Below are 21,756 nucleotides of genomic sequence, written 5' to 3' on the forward strand. Positions count from 1 at the left end.
AAGTCACCTTATATTTATACTATGGGACAAATACCATGGACTAGATTGTTATTAATACCATGCAAAAAAAACATTATTAACCCTAATATTAGTATTAATAAAAATAAAAATGGCACATGGTATTGACCCATGGTATTCACCAAAATGGCATATGGTATTCACTTGGAATGTAGCCTATTTAAATGGGGGAATTAAACCAACATAGATCCATCTTTACTCTGGATCTACTAACCCCCGAGAGGTATCAAATATCGTGATATGCAAACTAGCATAGAGTGAAAAAATATTTGATCCGATCAAGAGTAAAAATGGATGTTGTAATTTAATATATGTTAAACATTTTAGCTTGGTTAAAATAAAAATCAACTATTAATTTTATTAATTTTTATAAATTACTAATAGTAATTTTTAAGCTGCAGGTTTATGATAACCCATGGTATTCATGTGAGCATAGACTATTTAAAGGGGAAATTCTATCTTAGATCCATCTTAATTCTGGGTCTACCAAGTGCTCAGAGGGATAAATAGATTTCATCCCCCTAAGAGTGGTAGATGTGGAGTTAAGATGGATATAGGTTGGTTTTTATGATAATGAAGATGTTAAATAAACTTAGGAAATTATATTGTAAAAACATCTTAAGGTGAATGGTTAAAGCATAGACATTGGACAAGTATATTTGTATACTTTTGTTTTAAACTGAAACAAATCCAAGGCTAAAAGGAATGGATTGATTGCACTAGTCATCCTTCTATAACTTTCCAACATATACTGGAATAAACAGATTGTAATTTGGGTAATTTTTCTAATTGCAAACAGGGACATACTTGTGTATTGACAGGGTGGTTACGAGGTCCCTAGAAGTGGAGTAAGCAGATTGTAATTTGGGTAATTTTTCTAATTGCAAACAAGAACATACTTGTGTATTGGCAGGGTGGAAGTGGAGTAAACAGATTGTAATTTGGGTAATTTTTCTAATTGCAAACAGGAACATACTTGTGTATTGGCAGGGTGGTTACGAGGTCCCTAGAAGTGATGAATTTGAATTTTTCTTGGTTTTATATATAGTATTAGGTTTTTTCTCATGCTTTCTGTGAATGGCACGGGTGAATTTTATCCTACACCCACTAGGTTATCGATATGTAATTTCGGTAATTTTGATTTCAAAAGATATTTTAAAGAAATGCAATGATTTCATTTGTGTATTCAATAAACACAAGATTTTATCATTGAGTAAAATATTCGCCATGCCTGGTGAGAGATTCGCCAAAAAATTATATATACATATCATATTATTGATAAAATCGCCTTCCATTTTTCCTATATACCATGGAAAAATTATATGGGAGCAAATCAATTTGCATATTGAAGATCTGGTGAAGCAATGGGCATCCACAGATAGCTGGAAATGGGGACAATCGGATCTAGGTCGACGCTAGAGGGATCTGGAGGCACCTTTGCAACAGAGTAGCGAACGAGCAAATCTAGAGATGCAGACTCAGATAGGACCACAGTGAATGGATCTCCTTTCCACACGGCGAATGGTTTTTATATATCTGACTCAATCCCCCTATAACAGATTCATGAGGTGCACAAACAAGTGTCTGAGCACACAAATCTATACCAAGATCATCAAATCACAAGAGATCTCAAAATTGGATTTCTCAACCTTATCCCTGTGAGGTTACCCTATGTATATCTGGATCGAGATAAGATTGTGATCTCAGAAGCTTCAATTATTACAGATTTGACTAGTATAAGCCTATATCTGTGAGAGAGGTGAACAAATAATAATCATATTGTAGATCTGGAAGCAAAGGACACCTATCAAGTCTGTGCAAAGACTTCAGATGATAAACTATTAGTGATCTTCAAAAAGTCGAATCGTGAAGCATGATACCTAGAACCACGTGAAGGACCCTTGATCCAAATATTTATCAGATCATTGCGAGGGAAATTTATATGTATGAGGATCTAGAACGGGATGCAGATACAAACTCTCAAGAAAAATATTCAAGAACAACATCGTATACCAGCAATTTTTCAAAATCTGATTTATGTAGGAAAATCATTACAAGAGGATCTGATGCTACAAGACTATGGCATTATTCTCGACGCAACCATCATCCTCAACACAAGACTTCTTGGAGGGTTCTATGTATCTAGCTCAAAGGGACCAATTTCATTCAAAGATGCAATCAAAGGGAAGGTGAAGCCCCAAAGCAATCTAAAACAAATCCCAAATCTACCTGAGCCCTATAGTGTGGCACAGAAGTCCCAAGGGTCAACTTTGACAGTGAATTTGGCTTAGGTAAACAAGCTTTATGTAGATTTCCATACAAGAGCAGTTATATGTAAATTCTGGCCCAAATCAAAGGCTCTTCATGAATGGATTTTCTCTAATTGGACACCAAACTGTGATATCCATCTATGCTCTAAAGGTTTTTTAATTGTCAAGTTTGATACAGTAAAAGATAAAAATTATGTATTAAACAAGGGACTATGGTTTTGGGGCAATGCAAAGCTCTTAATGATACCTTGGTTTTCAGGATTTGAACAACCACCATGGTGGTATCTAAAATCCGTGTATGGGTCAAGATACATAATCTTCCATTGCATTTTTGGCATTAGAAAGTGTTAGAAGGAATTGGGAATTCCTTAGGGAAATTTTTAAAGGTTGATGTAAATAGAGTCTCAAAAGGCATTTTCACATTTGCCAAAATCTACGTTGAAGTAGACCTTGGTAAAAATTTCCCTGATCGCATCTTGTTGTTCCACAATAATCTACAATGGACACAACCTCTCAATTATGAAAATACCACATTTCGTTGTCATACATGTCTTCAAACACAATATTTTCAAAGTACATGTCCAACAAACAAACAAAAAACCCAAAAGAAAAAAGAGAACCACAAAAGCTAAAAGGTTGGCAATTTTTAGACCCTCAAAAAGCAAAAACAAAGCACAAACAACCCAAAAAACACCTCTAACATCAATGATCAGAAATTCCAAAACATCCAACAAAAGGATGAGGACAACCATAATTCTACTTTAGTTCCAATGTCTTCCATTCTACAACAAGGTGAGAAGATTACACCTAAAAAAAAGTAAGTGGTAACAAACAAATCCATGTGTCAAAAAGGTCTAATTCTGGTAAAGTAATCCCAACAAATGTAACAAAATCTCAAATGTCTATTGTATCATCCACGCCCAACACCAGTGGTTACCGAAAAGTGTAGAAAAGAGTAGTTTAGTTTTAGCTCTTTGATGAGAATCTATAAATCCTGGAAGCCAAGATCTATTTATTATGCATATGCTATTTAGCATCTACATTATGTAATTTTGTTCATGAATAAAGTTGAATTTTTCCTTAGGAAAAAAATTAACAAACAACAATAGCAAAGAATTTGTTCCTTCACAAAAAAAGTTTGACATTGTAAAAATTTGCTCCTTCACTAAAAAGTTTGACATAATAAAAATGAAGCATTTAGATATGATTAAGAATTTTGAAAATGAGCCCTAGATGGGGCGACAAAGCCAATTGCCACTGCCCCACCAACCCATGCACTAGTGGGAGGTGGGAACATGCCCCTTTAGGAGTTTAATTAAGACATGCATAAAGCTCAAGAGGTTGCCACAGTGGACTACTCAACAAGTCTACACAACATTCATTACCCAAGCCTATCACCTATGCAAAGGAGGATTACAAGGGATTTTCAATGGGTTCACATCAATAACATTACAAATCTCATAAATTTGGATGGCCAATAGAATCTTATCACTTCTCTGACATTCACTTCTCTGTTTTCTTATATTAGTTTATAGGAGAATGATCTTTGCAACCAAACAACAACAACAAAAATACCTGAACTTTCTTGTTTGGAATATCACACAAAATACTCACTAATGAAAATAATGTGGAATAGCATAGAAAGAGATTACCCTCACTAAAAAAGCAAACCCAAAATCTTTTCCAAAGTCAAAGCTGTTGACAACCCGCATTAAACAAACACAAACAAACAAACAAAAATATAAATATAAATATAAATATATATATATATATATATATATATATATATATATATATATAAATAATAAATATAAATATATATATATATAAAATAATAAATATATATATATATATATATAAAATAATAAATATATATATATATATATATATATATAATTGCAAGTGTTCAAATTTTCCCTCCTTGGGCACCCAACTTCATCACATAAACGTCCAAAAGATTTGATCATGGTTTTTCATTTAACAGTTATTTTGATCATTTTCTTTCATTTAGAAGTATTTTGCTATTCAATATTGAATCAAAGACACATGCAAAGAACATGCTCAGCCAGGAGCACAACAAAATCTAAAGATCTTTAAAGATCAACTATGAAAGACTGACAGCAAGCCAAACAAAATCTAAAGATCTACTATGAAAGACTGAGAGCAAAACAAAAAGATAAATCTGTGCAACCATATATATAACCTTCCAAAAAAGAGATCAAAAGAAACTTTTATCATGACTTTGAGAACAGAAACTATAAGAACTTAAAACAGCTGGTATAAACCAGCAATGAGCACTTTGCCATTAAGCCATTCTTCCAGGCGGAATCTGAAGGCCCATTTCATATACAGCCAAGAAATCTGCCCAAAGGTTGAATTCTATGTAGACATGGAAAAAGGATGACTTGATTTAACAACGACCTATGCATCCATAGCTAACTTGACCTAGTTTTAAGAATCCCAATTTCAAGACTACTAATTAGCAGCATACAGCCATAGACGGATCCTGTTCTGGGATGAATCTTGCTCTTGGTTAAAAGTTCCGCGACGTAAGTGGTGTCAAGAGACACCCTTGAATTCAAAATTAGATCTCACAAAACTCAGGCGCTGGTAAACTTTGTAACCGCCTTGGTACCCTCGGAAACAGCGTGCTTGGCAAGCTCCCCTGGAAGAGCGAGCCTAACAGCAGTCTGGATCTCCCGTGAGGTAATGGTCGGCTTCTTGTTGTAGCGGGCGAGCTTCGAAGCCTCGCCGGCCAGCTTCTCAAAAATGTCATTAATGAAGCTGTTCATTATCCCCATGGCCTTGCTAGAAATACCAATATCAGGATGCACCTGCTTCAGGACCTTGAAGATGTAGATCTTGTATGTTTCCACGCTCTTCTTGTGCTTCTTCTTGCCTTTCTTCTCACCGCCTTCCTTCGGCAGCTTCTTCCCGGCCTTGGGAGGAGCCGGCTTCTTCTCAGCAGCTGGAGATTTTTCTGCCACAGGCTTCTTCTCCGCTGGTTTCTTCTCGGCCTTGGGAGCCATTGCTGAACTTCAATTGACACAATCTCTAAACTTTCTCTGTTTGGAATATCACAGAGTACGCACTGATGAAAATAATGTGGAGTAAGTTTCTAGATTTATACAAGAGAAGTCTGTCCTCCTATTGGTTGGCTTATTACTGCACGGATTGTGACTTCCGTTTAATTTGGACCGTAGATTGGGAAATTTAATGGACGGCTGATATAAAGTAGTTTTTTTGGTCTTATATGCATGAACTGTGGATACAAAACATGGCACAAGGTTAAAAAGAAACTTGGGCATGGCTGATCAAATTGAATGGGGGTTTGAATTTCAAACTTGATGGCTCTTTATAATGTGAACTTTCAAATAAATAATCATAGATGAACTAATAAAACGAAATTAAATATATAGGTTAAAAGCAAAAATTATATGTATACATAAAAGATATGTTTTATAATGAAATAAATTATATTTAGGAAAATATGATTTTTGAAAGTAGATTTTGGCATGATAGGGTTTTGGATAGTTGATGATGTCATTTGTTTAATTCCCCACCCAAAACAAGATGATATATTGGACATGATGAAAATGTAGTCATATCAAGTTTACAAAAAAAAAAAAAAGTAGATTTTAGCATGATGAAGTGAAAATGTATTTTAACTTTGTCATCTTAGAAAGTAGATTTTGACATGATGAAGAAAATATATTTTAACTTTGTCATCTTTCTTTCTTACTAGTGCAAAGATTGTGTCATTCCATATAAGAACCAATTTCCTAGGGATTTGATATTATTCCAATTCTAATAAGTTACTCCACGTTGAGATTATTCCAATTCTAATAAGTTCCTCATTACTATCTATAACATTCATTTATGTATAAGTAATTTTTATTTAGCTAAACGGTCCATTACTTTTAATAAATTTAAAAAATTATATCTATGCCATGTGGCTCCTTGCCCACTAATTTCTTAGGGATTTGAGATTATTCTAATTCTAATAAGTTCCTCTATGTTGAGATTATTCCAATTCTAATAAGTTCCTCCATGTTGAGATTATTCTAATTTTAATAAGTTCCTCATTATTATTTATAACATTCATTTATGTATAAACAAATTTTACTTAGCAAAATGGTCCATCACTTTTAATAAATTTAAAAAATTAGAATTGTGTCACGTGGCTCCCTACCCACCAATTTCCTAGGGATTTGAGATTATTCCAATTCTAATAAGTTCCTCAATATTATTTATAACATGCATTTATATATAATCAAATTTTATTTAGCAAAATGGTCCATTGCTTTTAATAACTTAAAAATAATAATAATAATAATAATAAATAAATAAATAAATAATAAAAATATTTGTGCCACGTGGCTCCCCATCCACTTTCCTAGGGATTTGAGATTATTCCAATTCTAATAAGTTCCTCCCTATCGAGATTATTTCAATTCTAATAAGTTTTTCATTGTTATTTATTACATTCATTTATATATAAGCAAATTTTATTTAGCAAAATGGTTCATTACTTTTAGTAAATTTAAAAAATTATATTCCAATTCTAATAAGTTCCTCCATGATAAGTTCCTCGTTATTTTTTTTCCCGTGGAAAAAGTCGTAATTTTCATTATAGGAGAAAATTACATTTTGTATATGCAGGGCATTACTTGAGTGAGGCATTGCCTGTTCAAAATATGGAAATACTTTTGTGCATTCCTCCACGCAGGGAGTATATGAGAATAAACAAAAAATAGAGAGCTATCTGGCCTCTTCGCAGAGAGGGTATGGTATTATAAAAGTTCTGATAAATATTTACAATATAAGCAAAAAGATATCAAAAAATTCTTGTCCCTTGCAATGTTGCTTCAGAAAGATTCAGGGTCTATGAAGGGTCTGTGATAGTGCTGATAGATGGCACCATCATTTTCCTCGCATATCAACCAAATGTCGTCATCCCTGAGCGTTGCTTCTTTGGATAAGTGGTCAGCAACGGAGTTCCGCTCCCTGTAAATATGATGACAAGTGAAAGAGTCAAAAGACGTGATAAGTCTATGAATCTCATCCAGAATATGCTTCAATGTATATGCATTGCAAATGTGTTTTTTGTTGATCCAGTTAATAACCAGTTTTGAGTCACCATATAATTGCAGATTTGTGCATTGTTTATATAAAGCATATTGGATGAGGTATTTAGCAGTTAAAAGCTCGGCATAGTTATTTGTTCCTCTGCCCAAACCCATTTGAATTTTAAAAGTATGTGTTACTGATAAGTGCAGTACTGCTCCACCTCCACAACCCGATTCCTGAGCTGATCCATCAAAGTAGGCCCATGGTATGGAGGAGTTGATGACCTCTGTCTCAATATTTCTGTGTTGTTTTTGTGTGGTGTCTTCAGGAATCGAATGATACTCCGCTAAGGTTCTGTTCAGTATGGCAGGCCAAAAGGGGGACTTTTGCTGAAATATAATTTGATTCCTAGCTATCCATAGTGCCCAGCAGATGAGCAGAGGTATATTCCTTTCCTTGCCTATGGTATCTTTCCACCAATTATTCCATGCATCCTTTAAGTTGTTGTCATGCCATCGACAGTGAATGGAGAGCGTTGAGAGAAATCCATTCCATAGCTCTTTCGAAGTAGGGTTTTTAAATAGGTGGCACCAAAATGGCCTTGAGAAAGATCATTTCATTAGGTTTTCTCCCATTGGGACCTTGTTGTTTAGTATAGACCACAGAAGCAACTTCGTTCTTGGGGCTGCTTTTAACTTCCATAAAAGGTTCCACCAAGGCTCAGAGACTGGTGGCTTGAGGGGATCCATTAGAACTAGATATCCGATCTTGGGGGCATAATATCCATGTTTGGAAAAGGCCCAAATGAGCTCATCATCTCCTTCTGAGATCCTGATATGGGCCTCAATTAGTGCAGATATGTAGTCTTTCCAGTCTTGTTGCTAGGGCAGGGGAATATTTAGAGCTAATCCAGATTTCTAGGCCTGCTGTGTCAGTGAGGATCGACCGTTGTCCGCAATATGACATATATGTGTTATACCTTGATCTGCTAGATGAGTTCTCAGCTCTTCGGGGAGTCTGTGTGCATTGCCACAACCTACCCAGGGGTCTTCTCCTATGCGCACCAGGGAACCAGATCGAATTCTCCAAGTCAATCCATTTCTTATCAGGTCCATAGCTTTTGTTACTGCCTTCCAGATGATTGATATGTTCCCGCTAGATCGGTGGCCTTGTCTAATCCAGTCAAGTGGGTTTGAAGGGGTGATGTATTTTGAAGTGACAACCTTCGTCCAAAGACTGCAGTTATTGAGTAGCTGCCAACCCAACTTTGCTGCAAGTGCTTTGGAAAAGGTGTCCAATCTCTTGATCCCCCAACCACCCCATCGTTTAGGCAGTGCCAGAGATTCCCATCTTGTCTAGGCAAAAATTCTCCCTGTCTGTTTCCCCTTCCATAGAAAGCGACATAGATATTTTGCAACCTATCCAGAATGCCCCTGGGAATCTAGGCTAAGGTCATCCAATATACAAGCGTTGCTTCTAAAATGGCTTTGATCAGTACCAACCTACTTGCTCTAGACAGGTATTTATGGTACCATATGTTCAAACACTTTTCTACCTTAGTAATGAGCCAGATCCAATCTGCAATTTTGTAACCAAACGGCTTCAGTCGGTAGCCAAGGTATCTCAGACCTTCCTCTATAGGATGGGTAATAAAGGGGAATCTCCTTAGGGCGAATTGTAATTCATTTTGGGAGCACCCAGATGCTGTTAAAGTGGATTTGGATTCGTTCAGCACCATCCCCGTGGCCATTTGAAAGGTACCAATGGCTTGGTGGAGAGCAGTGAGATCGCCGAGGCCATCATTGAGGAATATGAGAACATCATCCACAAAGAGAAAATGAGTCAATATAGCTATGTCAGTGATTTTGATACCCCTGATTCTCCCCTGTCTGTGTTCTTCTCCTATAATTCTGCTTAGGCCCTCCATGATGAGAAGGAACAGTAGTGGGGATAGGGGGCATCCCTGCCTGAGTCCCCTCTCAGCATGAAAAAAGGGGGAAGTCGATCCATTTATGAGAACACTATAAGGAACATCGGTTATACAACTCATGATCCACTTAATGAAAGTAAAAGGAAATCCCAGTTGAGTTAATAGGATTCGGAGGTATAGCCAGTTGACTCTATCAAAGGCTTTAGATAGGTCTATCTTCAGAATCATTCCTTTTAGTTTCCTGAGCTGTACAGAATGAAGGAGTTCTTGAGCAGTACCAATCGCCTCATGTATTTGCCTATTATGTAGAAAGGAAAATTGTTCATGGGATATGTGGAGGGATAGGATTGGCTTTATTCAATTGGCTATAATCTTGGCTATAATTTTGTATATGCAATTGCATAAGGATATAGGCCTGAAGTCATCAAAGGAGGAGGGCTTATTAGCTTTGGGGATGAGAGCAATAAAAGTGGATTTAAGGCCTCCGGTATCCTTCCACTCCTTCTGCTTTCCTCTATGATTCGCAGGAGGTCTGTTCCTAAAACCTCGAAGAAGGCGGTGTAAAATTCCACTGTCCATCCATCCGCCCCCAGACTTTTATCCTTCTTTAGCCACTTCAGAGTGTCTTCAAGCTCTTCTAGTGAAACTTCTCGCGAGAGTTCCTATTCCGCCTCCTGATCTACATAGCCGGGAAAGAGCTGCACAATACGCATTACTTCAGCCAAGGTAGCATTGGGTGGAGCTTTGTAGATATTTTGGAAGTGTGAACATGCCAGTGCAACCAGCTCTCTGAAGGATTGAACTGATCGTCCTTGTGTATCTTTGAGCTCCCATATTGTGTTAATGGCCTTCCTCCCATTGGCATGTTTATGATAGAATTTAGTGTTATCATCCCCCTCCTTCAGCCAGATGGCCTGGCTTCGGAGTCGCCAGCTCTCTTCTCTGTCTCTTAAGATTTGAGTTCTCTTCTGCAGAGATGCGGAGTATTTTTCCTTTTGCTCCTGAGATATTATAATACCTCCCGAGTCCTCCTCAAAGGAATAGATATCTTCCTCTGTTGTTCTGAGAATCAGCTCTTCCGCTTCCTTTTTCTTCATTGCCCACATCTTGGATAAGGACTTCAGCTCCTTCATATTATGTGAGAAGTCGTGCATGAGGTTTCCTGTTGTGCCTGGGGGGTTTGCCTTCCAAAAATCAATCACCAATTTACTGTATTCCACATCTTGTAGCCATGTGGAATTAAATTTGAATGGGGCCTTTGGTTTGTCTATTACATCACGCAGCTCTAGATAGAAAGGTTGATGATCCGATAGGCCACTAGTGCTCACCCATTGTTTGATATGGGATCCCCTGTTGACTAGGTATTCTTCTATGGGGAATCTATCTAGCCGTCTGGCCAAGCTTGCTTCCCATGTTCTATTGTTCCTCCAGGTGGGCTGCACTTTGGCTGAGGGGATGTCAATAAAGCTGTGGGTCTCTAGGAGGTTTTCAAAGAAAATAGACAACGCATCCACCTGTGCTTGATTTCCCCAAGATTTTGCATACCCCAAGGAGAAGTTTAGGCCCCCCTTTAAGATGATGTTATCTTGTTGCAGGAGGGTTGAATTAAACAAATTTCTCCAAAAAACAGCTCTATCCTGACAGGGACCATATACATTAAAGATCCTGAATTTTGCTTCAAGAGTGGGAGAGTAGATGTCTGCTCCCAAGTACCCCCGTCCTCCCCAAACCCTCAGAGTCTTGATGGTATGGTTGCATGTGCCCAAGGTTAAACCTCCAGATCTGCCCATGGCATCAAGGGAGTGGAAAGTCCAGCCTAGTAGCCAAGGTTCAAGTAAGTGGGTGATAGAGCTCGCAGGGTTGAGGGTTTCTTGTATGAAAATAATGTCTACAAGCTCTGTGGCAAATAGACGCTTTAGGGCTAGTTTTTTTATCCAGGTTGGCCATCCTGCGACAGTTTAAGGAGAGCAACTTCATGGAGGGGGGGGGAAGGGGTTTTCTCTGCTCTAAGGGCCCAGTCAATGGTTTTTTGTTTGCCAGATGTGATTTCCTCCCTGACCTGATGCTTGGCTTTGGATAGATGGGAGGGACACCCCCGGGGTTTGGGAGGAGGGGGGAAAGAGTCTACCTCGAAACCTATAATGTCGAGGCCCTGAGATCGCATTCTAGAGCGAAGGGGGTAACAGGATTCTAGGTGAGAGTGAATAGGTAGTGAGGGAGAGGGTGCACCGGAGAGGGAGGGCTAAGGGAAGGAGTAAGCAGGTGGGGGAGGCACTATGGGGCAGTGCTGAACGATAGGGGGCTGATGGAAGAGCCAGGGAGGATGAGAGAGGGAGAAATTGAGGGGAGTGACCGAAGAGTTCATAGTCCAGTCATGCAGAGGAGAGGGAGGCAATACAGGAGAAACAAAAGTAGTATAAGCAAATGAGAGAGGAGAATTTGACATACCCGTGGAATGAGCGTCCCCTATAGCCGCCCGAGCTCTTGTCAGAGGTGGGGAGGGAGGCCGAAGTGGAGCTTTCCCATGCTTCTTCCTTGATTCTTTCTTGTGTGCCTTGTCTGCTTCAGCCGGGACATGTTGTGAGAGATCTTCCACTTCCATAGCTGGCTGAGGTTGGTCCCGAGGGGTACGGGCTTCCTGGTCTTTGTCCTCTGATTGATGACCCTTCTTGTTAATCAGGGGGCAGTCCTTATATACGTGTCCAACCTTATGGCACCTGCGACATCTATAGGGTATGCCTTCATAGTCCAGTGGCTGCTTCCAGGTGAAAGATCTCCACTGAATGGTAATGTATTCCTGTAACCCTCCCCTAGTATCCATATGTACCAAAATCCTAGAAAAAGCCATCTTGCCAGTAGATAAATAGGATTTATCAAATTCCATATATGTGCCAATTGAGTTCCCAATGCGTCGGAAAATGTCTTCGGACCAAAAGTGTAACGGGAGCCCTGGTAATCTGACCTAGATCAGGCCAACGCCTAGTTGCTCTCTATCTGGGTCAAAGAGTAGTGGCTATCATTTCAGGAGGACTGGGGCATGCTCAAAATGCTAGTAGGATGATAGGACCCAGTTCGTGTGATCTGGCCTAGAGAATCATAGGGCAAACCACCCTTTCACGAACGTCTATACTGAGGGCAGGTCGGCTAAATGATGCCCCAGACCTCTGAGACCCATGTTTTTAGGCGAGCCGCTATATAGTTTCATCCCTGAATTCTTCCAACTAGAACCCTATCTGCGAAATCCATAGTATCACCAAGCTAAATATCCTCCTCGAGCTTGAGAAAGGTGTCGACAACTTTGGTCCAGAAGCACTTAGTCTTCTTGCAGGCCCTCACTTCAGCAGCTGAGTCTCCTCGATGGTCAGAGGTGTACTCTGATACGGGGGGGTTCTCGGGGGGAAGGGATGAGTTGACTGGGAGGGCATCCGCTAAGGGGGGAATATTGGTGAAACTGCCTGAAGGGGGAGAGGACGAGCGTGGCGTAATCAGGGGGACCGTAGTGGAAGATGGAACGGGAGGAGCGGAGGGGAAAATGGACAGAGGGGGTGGGAGATATGACTAGGGGTAGGAGACGGAGGGTTAGGGTTAAGGCACCCCGATGCAAACCCTAGGGATGACGGAGACGGCGGGGGAGTGGAGAGGGACGGCTAGGTTGGAGGGTCGTCCAGCAAGATCACCTGGTGGTCAGATGGACCTGAGAGAGAGGGGAGGCTGGAAATAGTCTCATGCAGCTCGTTGCTAAATGAAAGCGACCCTAGCTTAACATAACGCGGGGTCGTCCAGATAGAACCCTCCGCCAACAATTCTTCCAAGTAATCCACCAGATCGAGGTCCATCGTTGTCAAGTAATTTGTATCACCAGTTGTCTGTGGTAACTGCCAAGGGAGAGAGCAGCAAGTAGAAAAACGAGCGATGGAGCCAAGGGTCAAAACATCAAACCGTGGAGCAGGTAAAGGCAGGCACAGTAAAACGGAGTAAAAAAAACTAGTTACGGAGGTAAGGGAATATTATAATGTCTGCCCTGTATCGAGGGAGACGTGTACTCACGCAGTACAGCGAGCTGCGCCATTGTGCTTCAAACACGTAGCAGCGAACCAAACTCCCCTTCCTGCTGCACCATCTCCCTTCACCCTAAGAAGCGAATTCATCCCAACTAGTTCCTCATTATTATTCATAACATTCATTTATATATAAGCAAATATATAACAAGATATGTTCCTATGTCTTCACTATGGTGCAAATAAATTCCATCCATTTTGGCATTAAGATGTCCCTCAACGTGTTCGAAGATCATATTGTCTACTCCAATTTTCTACTCATACTAGAAGAATGTGGGCTACAAGTTGTGAATGCTATGTCTTTACTGAATAATAACAAAGTTTTCCATACCATATATAACAAGGTAATTTCCTATAATTGTGGCAACAACTTACTTCCCTATCTGTTTTACTTATCTAAACATACATATATTTGTACACTACCACATGTGTTTGATAGTGGCAAATTTAACGTGGACAACCTCTATGAGAAGTTTGGGCATTTGATATTGGATCACGAGGCCGACTTACGGGACCTTGACTCTTGAGAGGAATATGTGTCGCCGCACAAATGAAGAGTACAAGGTTTGACCAACTTATGTCACGAATCTCCACGAGATCAATTATGTGTCCACTATAAATTTAGTAACTGAGTTTGGTTTAGATGTTAATGATTTGAAGGCAAGGAAAATTTTAAGGATGAAAAATTATTTTAAAGTTTAGAAACCTTGGTGAATCTCACTAGCACATAATATGCAATTTGTAAAATGTTTGGAAATGTTTTTGTAAAATTATACAAATTTCTGATAATTTATAAGTCTATATATAAAATTTTGGCGATTTTTAAGGTAAAACAATTTTATACTATAAAATTTGGGCAAATAATTTTTAGGAAAAATGGAAATTAACGAATCTTTTTTTTGGAAAAAAGTATGGAAAATTAGCCCACTTGAGAAGATTAGCCCCTAAAATTTTCCATGTTTAAAGGAGTGTCTTATGGAATATTGCTTTATTTTTCAAATACAAATGAATAAAAGTAACTCAACTATGAATTTGGCATGTCCTATGTTTTCAATCTAGAATTAGGTAAAGTAGCATGAATGAATTTGTGCTCTAAAATTAATTAGCAATCATTTAATAACAAATTTTCAAATTGCAAGTTGGTCCCATTAGTTTTTCCTTTAAAGATCGGTATTGATTTGTTTTAATCACAAATCTAAGAAGTGCTTAGAGTGATATAATTTCTTCTTGTGTAATTTTTTTTTTGTAAGCTAAGGTAGATCCTCTTTTTCTATTTATATAAAAGCAAACTGAAACCACATATAGTTAATAGGTGGCCTCAACTTGCCCATTGGGAAACCAAGTTTGTTGGCCACCTATGCATATTGTAAGCCATCCAAAAACGATAAGTTATCAGTCTTTCTACCCAAGCAATATATACATAACTGTTTAAAAAACAATCTATCGTCTTAGATCCCATAAGCATGCATGTGAAAGAAAGCTAACCACTAAAAAACAAAATCCTAAGGACATTGAACCCATCTATTCTTTGAGGTCTTCCAATTCTAACTCCACTGTCGCTGGATCTTTAGCTGAATCTCCAGGTGCTGGTGTCATTTCAATAATACATGGAATGTGGCGTTGTAGACAATCCAGTCTTATGTCCTGATTGCAGAGTTGGAACTAGATTTTTTGCAGGTCCTTTTTATAGTCTGGCATGTCTATGACGATCAACGCCATCCCCATGGACACTTGCTCCATTTCTTTTCCTACCAGTCTTTTCATGAGCCAGTACAGATGCAGGGTCTGTTTGAATTGGGATAGTCTCCCTCTGGTGTTCCCAGGGTCTGGGATATGGTCTTTCCATTCTTCCATCTCATCCTCAGAGTCCTCTTCCAGAATTCTGTCCTCCATTTCTTCAATAATTTTTCGGATCCCAACATTCTTTCCTTCCTTGTAAGCTTTTGTTGCCTCCTTGACAATCTCGTCCATGGGTCTTCTGCCTTTCTTCTGTTCCGAGGTTCCCAGGTCCTTTGGACGAGGACCAGATTTACCTCGTCCTCCACGACCTCTTCCTTTGGCTGGACGCGCCATGTCGTCGGTGTCTGCTACCTATTCACAGTGATCACAATTCAATGTCAGGATAAAACAACCATTACCCATCCAAATACCAATTGCCTTGTGGAGTTTCTGTTCTCTGATACTACCACCTTTCTGCCTACACTCCGTTGCTCCCAGGCATTCAAGTGAACCAGGAGTGGTCTTCACCTTCTCCCTGCTCACCCTGACCTTCCTCTCGGTTAGACCCATAGTCTCTGTCTCTCCTCCCCTGTCCCTTCCTCTCGCGTTGAGGTCCCTCAGGCTAACCCATTCCCTATGCGACCCCGTGAGAGAAAATGAAGGGAGCTTCACGCTGGGACTCTCCTCCCTCCCCCTGCCTTCCTTACCATCACCACTCTCTCCCCTCACAGTGCTACCTCCTTTGCATGTCACCCATTCCTTGCTTGGCTTCTTGCCCAGCTTCCCTTCCCAGGTTTGCTCTTCTCTGCTACCATAACTCCCCTATCTACCCAGAAATTCGGCCTGAGGAACTTCTCCGGACCCACAGTCCTCCATTCCACCCGGATAAACTCCTTGCTAGTCTTGCAAGCCTTAGCCCTGAGCAAAATGCGCCACTCCCTATTAACTTCTATACCCTCAACCCTGGCCAGAGTCTACGAGAAGCTACCAAGCCACTCTTCCTCACTGCTTTTGCTCTCTCTACGAAGCATAAACTCTCCTTGTGGAATTTCCTTCCCAACCTGGCACATGTTCCTTCCCTCTCCCAGCATACTAAATTTTCCTTCACGAATTACAAAAAGAAAACGATTAACGTACATGTGGTTACTATGCCTGCTTGTTGAATGCGAGTATGTCCGGTCCTCCGCTCTCGTTCTTCTGCTACTCTGCAATTTAGCCACCCTTTCTTCCCTACGCTCCCTCTCATACTCTACCTTACCTACTTGATGTCCCATCCACCTTACGTCGCCGTCCTTACCACCTCTCCTCTTGCCTACGTACAAATTGCCACTTCTCCCTTCTGACGTCACTGCATACATGCAGGACTCCACCACGCCCTGCGGTATAATCATGTGGGTTGTGGTGGGCAGTCCTTTCGCCTCCTGGCCTCTGACAACCATAATTAGTTTGATTACCCACTCCGTCACCCAGATCGGGGGTCTTCTTGTGTAATTTTTTTAAATGCAAAATTTGAAAAAAAAAGTGTTTGCATCTCAAATATAAAATTGACAAAAAATTATAACCCAAATATAAAATAATAACATTACTTGATTGGAAAGCAGGAATGGTTGTGATCATTATCTTGTTGATTTGAATTGGTGCAACTTTTGTCATAAGTCTCGGTGTATTTTGGAAGAGGCTAGCGTTTAATCATTGTGTTTTGATGGAGTGTTTAAAGTTGAATTTCATATCATTATTTTGAATGGAAAGTGTGAATGGTCGTGATCATTATCTTGTTAATTTGAATTGGTGCAGTTTTTGTCATCGGTCTCGGTGTATTTTGGAAGAGGCTAGTGTTTAATCACTGTGTTCTGATGGAGTGTTTAAAGTTAAATTTCCTATCAACCACATTTAAATTGTTGTTTATTTCATAATTACTTCATTATTATTTATTAAATGATTATTAATATAATTGTTGTTATTATCTTTATTTAATTATTATTATTAGTATTAGTATTTAATATAATAGTAATAATATGATATTAATTATTATTAATATGGTTTTTATATTTATACTAATATTATTGATTATAACATTAATAGAATTAATTCTCATTATTATTAATTAGTATATGTGCTTGATATGGGTCTATCAATATTTATCAACCACATTTATTAATATAATTGTACTAATAATACTTTAGTTTAACCAACCATCAAAACAATTCCAATTTTAAGATAAACTTAACAAAATTATTACGTCGTAAGGCGTTTCCCTCTGAGAAAGACATCCCTGAAATGTGACGTGTGCAATCCTGAGCCATTGATTTTGTGTGTTAGATGATTGGGGTGTTTTCTGCCGTTCGTTTAATCTGTTTTTTCATAGAAAATTAATTTTTTTCCATGATAATGGGCCATGAAAGGCCAGGCTGCTCTGCTGGCGATGAGACTCTTCATGTCTTTTGCAACCAAGGATCCAAAGCTGTTTGATAGAGCGGATGAGTTTGTGCCCCGTCGGTTCATGGGTTCGGAAGGGGAGAAGATGCTCAAGTACGTTCTCTGGTCCAACGGCCGCGAAACGGATGAAATGTCCGCCGATAACAAGCAGTGTGGGGGCAAAGACAACAAGACATTGTTGTGATGGTGGCGCGGTTGTTTGTGGCGCACTTCTTCTTGCAATACGATTCGTATAGCATAGACCAGTCGTCCTCCGTCGTTATTGTATTAAGATCAAATGTGTAACTTGTCTGTGTGGAATCATGAAATGAACCATTAACCGGAGAATGACAGCCAAAATGTCACAGATTGCTCAAATATACATATTATTGCCAATATAGAAATGAGCTACGAAATTGGCGATGTTCAAAGAATTGTAACTTGTGAAAGCACTATGATTCTAGACATGTCAGTTCTACCTTGCCAAGATTACAATCTGTGAGAGCGATAGAAAAGGTGAGCCTAACAAATGTGTCTATCAGGATGAACTCCAGAAACTTTCTGTTTGGGACTAGTCTCCCTCCTACTTTCAGACTCTTCTGCTACGGATTGTCCATGCGTCCGTCTTCTGCCCATATGAAGTTTATATCTGGCAATGTATTATCTTATCTGCTCATTATATAGCTTATATAATATAATTATGCTTTTTCGTTTCCTGAAAAAAACAAATGTGTCTATGTTTGCAATTGGATCATTGCTAATCCTGTTTGCAAATTATGTGGGTCAAGGAGTTTCCTGGTCTCAATATATTCGTACATCTTTAAGGATGGAAACTAGGAAATTTCTCCACTAAAATCATTTTTTCTGAAGGAAAGGTTTTGTCAGATGAATTATCAGGATCATTATGATCTTGAATTGTACTTTACAGGAATTACTTGGTTGTGAGATAAACCGTTGCTTTTTCCCCTGTAGTTTTACTCTGTACAGACTGGTCTATTCACAATATTGATCTTTCATTATAGAATATCTTGTCTATTTCAAAGTTCTGTGCAACCCCCTGCCCCCAGGTGACAATTTCTTCTATTAGAGAAATACACAGAATAACCATGAAAGAAGTTTATATTTTGCGGTGACAACCTCCTGGATTTTTGAAAGTGCTTCCTTTAAACTCAAGAGAAACATTAAAATTGGCCCAAAGAGCATGCTGCAATTTTTCCAGGGGACTTTTGTTTATACATTGCATGAAATGCAATTTCACAAGCATTAGAACTTCAAACATTATATCAGCCTCTATGTAAACTTGAATCACATAGATGTCTACATACCAAACTGATAAATGGAGCATGGGATATCTGGCACTCAAAGTACCCCACTTTTCCGGCTAATTTTCACTCTAAATCTCGTTGAAACTTGAAACTATCCTGGAACTCCGAGTACTACCTCTACAAGGGGAGTTTTGTCCATGAAACTAGGCCCTAGGTATTTTGGCCAATTTTAAGAGAACCCAGAACGTCGGATTTCTGAAAACATGATCAGAATGTGCAGAAATGAGACTCACCAGAAAAACAGGGCTAACCAAAAATAGGGCAAACTAAGTGCCCCATGTCAAATGCTGATAAATGGATGTGGATGGCACGGACTTATTTTAATATTCTTCGGAAGCCCAAGTTCATGTATCTCGTTCTTTAAAGTGCCTAAGCGTGCAACATTACTTACAATTCCCTTCTGGAATCATTAAACCACTTTCTTTTTTTTCAACAATATTCAAGCACTTTCCTTCTGTGTTGGAAACACCATTCAGAAAATTCCAGAGAGGCATCCCAAGCTATTGGACCTCAAATATTTTACTCAAAAGAGGTCATAGAGCCTTAATGTTACATATCAAAATAGCATACTGGAAGTGGAAGCTTGTGCAATAGTTTTCACTTTCTGAGCAACACTTTTCACAACTAAGCCTCTCTCTATCATCCCATTCCAGAACACCTCAGGTCTGCCATCCATCTCTAGAGAATACTTATCAAATACATAAAATGTTTTAAGATTGATCAGAATCCTTTTTGAAGCCATTTCTTCGCAAAGTTCTGAAGCTTTATTTAGCTCACCTGCTCCCAAGTATGCATAAATAAGAGTAGTATAAACAAGGGCATCACCAACAAGACCCCTCCTAGACATTTTATTGAATGCTTTTTCGGCACTTCTCAGCTTGGCTTTCCTGCACAAACCTCGAATGATGCTACTATAGAGAAAAACATCTTCAGATAAACCTCTTTTGACAAATTCATCAGGCAGCTTCAGGGCTTCCTCTTCATTGTGTTGGACACAATAACCATCAATTAGCCATGAGTACACACTAAAATTAGGCATAAAACCTGCACTCAACAGACAACAAACTGATTTATTAATATACAATGTTCAGTATTGCAACAGGCCCATTTCTCACAAACGGAAATGGATACAACAAATCCTATTGGTGAAGTTGGTCACTGTACATGAAAAAAACCCAGACCTATAGTTGCGGGTAAAAATCAGGATTATAAGAGGAAGTAAAATTCTTTAATTATAAAATCTTGTTGGAAATTACAAACCTGCAATAATCATTTCAAACAGGACATCCTTTGCTTCATCTATTTTCCCACACTTGCAAAAGCCATGAATAAGAGCCTTGTAAGTATACACATCAAAAACTAGCCCGGTTTGTAACATCTTGTTGCGAAGTTTCCAGGGATCAGCCATGTTACCTCTCTTGCACTGCGAATTGATCAAGGTATTGCATGTAAAGTGATCAGGTTCAAGACCCTTTTCCGCCATTTCATTCAAGAGATCATTTGCTTCTTCCAATTTCCCTTCCTCGCAGAGCTTATGGAGGAGGACATTGTATGTCACCGTTCCTGGCACCAGCCCTTTCCTTATCATTTCATCTCGCAGTCTGAAAGCCTCAGTCATATTATTTTCTCTGCAATAACCATCAATCAGGGTAGTATATGTTACATTATTTGGAACCAGATCACCCATTTCGTTCAAAATCTTCAATGCATCCCTCAATCTTCCCTCTTTGCAAAACCCGTGTATTAGAGTGTTATATGTTACAATATCGGGTTGAATGCCCTTCTCTAACATCGTGTCTTGGATGCTTAAAGCTTCATAATGCATTCCTTTCTTGGAAAGAAGGGAAATAAGACTATTATATGTGAACAAATCTGGATTGAATCCATGCTTCTTCATCTGATTTACAAGTTCTTCGGCATTTTGCAGATCACCTTGTTTGCAACAGGCATGGATCATGACATTGAAAGTCCGAGAATTAGCCTCGATCCCTCTACACAACATTTCCCTATAGATTTTCCAGGCCATAGTTGGCAATTTGGCCTTGACTAGACTGTTTAGAAGGATATTACAAGAGTGTACGATGGGGTTGATTCCATAAGAACCCAACTGATAAAATACTTGGATTGCATCTTGGGTCATTCCGGATTGTGCATATGAATTGATCAGCATACTCAGAACTGCAGAATTGGTGCCCAAATTGCTATAATCATTTATCATAACATCTAAGACTACTGGAGAAGATAGGAAGCCTTTATGGGAAATGGATTGTAACAATGACTGAGCAGTTTTGAACTTATTTTTCTTAGTGAGAATATGGATTATGGTCTAGTAAGGGCGGGTGGCGCGCTGGTAGTGTGGCAAGTAGGCAACCCACTTGAAGAATCTCCATGCCAGGTTTCCATCATGCCTGCCAATCTGCAGAAGGATCTCGCTCATAATGCAGGGATTTAGCCTGGAGGCGATTTGGGCTTTGGACAAACAGTTCCATGTCCCCTCCATAACCACTTTGAAGACATTTTGAATGAATTCTGAATCCAGAATGTTGCCCATGTCCACTTGGGATTCATTTTTAGATAGGGTTTCACTTACTGCACTTGTGGAGTAAAATTTGTTGTTGAGGTGGGTGTTGTAATAAATACTGTGCGGAAGTCTTGTATGGAGTTTTAATTGAATTGCTTTCATTGGTTTCTATGCACCAGGGAACTCCGAACTTGGAAATATTTAAAAATTGGAGAAAAACTCATACCCGGTTGGAAGTGTCGTGTACAAACATAAAAAAACACTGGCGTCCAACATCTCAGAGTTCATTTGATTGGTAATGTATACCATACGGCCATCTATGATCATGTTCGTTATACACGCAGTGAAATTGATTTGCCCTACTCGGCTCCACCCTCATTTCATGGTCATCAAGAAGGATGGCTCAAATAAAAAATTTCAATCCTCTCAG

At 39.1% G+C, this 21,756-nt stretch overlaps 1 protein-coding gene and 1 pseudogene across 1 annotated transcript; both read right to left on the reverse strand.

Moving 5' to 3' along the window:
• Positions 1-4,458: 4,458 nt before the first annotated feature.
• LOC149261325 (histone H2B.4-like) lies at positions 4,459-5,368 on the reverse strand. Its single transcript, XM_089381593.1, has one exon. It carries the CDS (start codon positions 5,315-5,317, stop codon positions 4,889-4,891), a length of 429 nt encoding a protein of 142 aa, XP_089237719.1. The 5' UTR covers positions 5,318-5,368; the 3' UTR covers positions 4,459-4,888.
• A 13,914-nt stretch (positions 5,369-19,282) lies between these two features.
• Positions 19,283-21,356, reverse strand: LOC149261326 (uncharacterized; annotated as a pseudogene).
• Between the last annotated feature and the right edge of the window lie 400 nt (positions 21,357-21,756).

This window comes from Pinus tabuliformis, chromosome 6 (genome assembly GCF_031772625.1).
Source record: "Pinus tabuliformis cultivar Carrire ecotype Pingquan chromosome 6, CPIR1, whole genome shotgun sequence".
Lineage (NCBI taxonomy): Eukaryota > Viridiplantae > Streptophyta > Pinopsida > Pinales > Pinaceae > Pinus > Pinus tabuliformis.

Excerpts from the sequence above, each read along its gene's own strand:
- LOC149261325 (XM_089381593.1), bottom strand. The coding sequence starts at position 5,317 with ATGGCTCCCAAGGCCGAGAAGAAACCAGCGGAGAAGAAGCCTGTGGCA.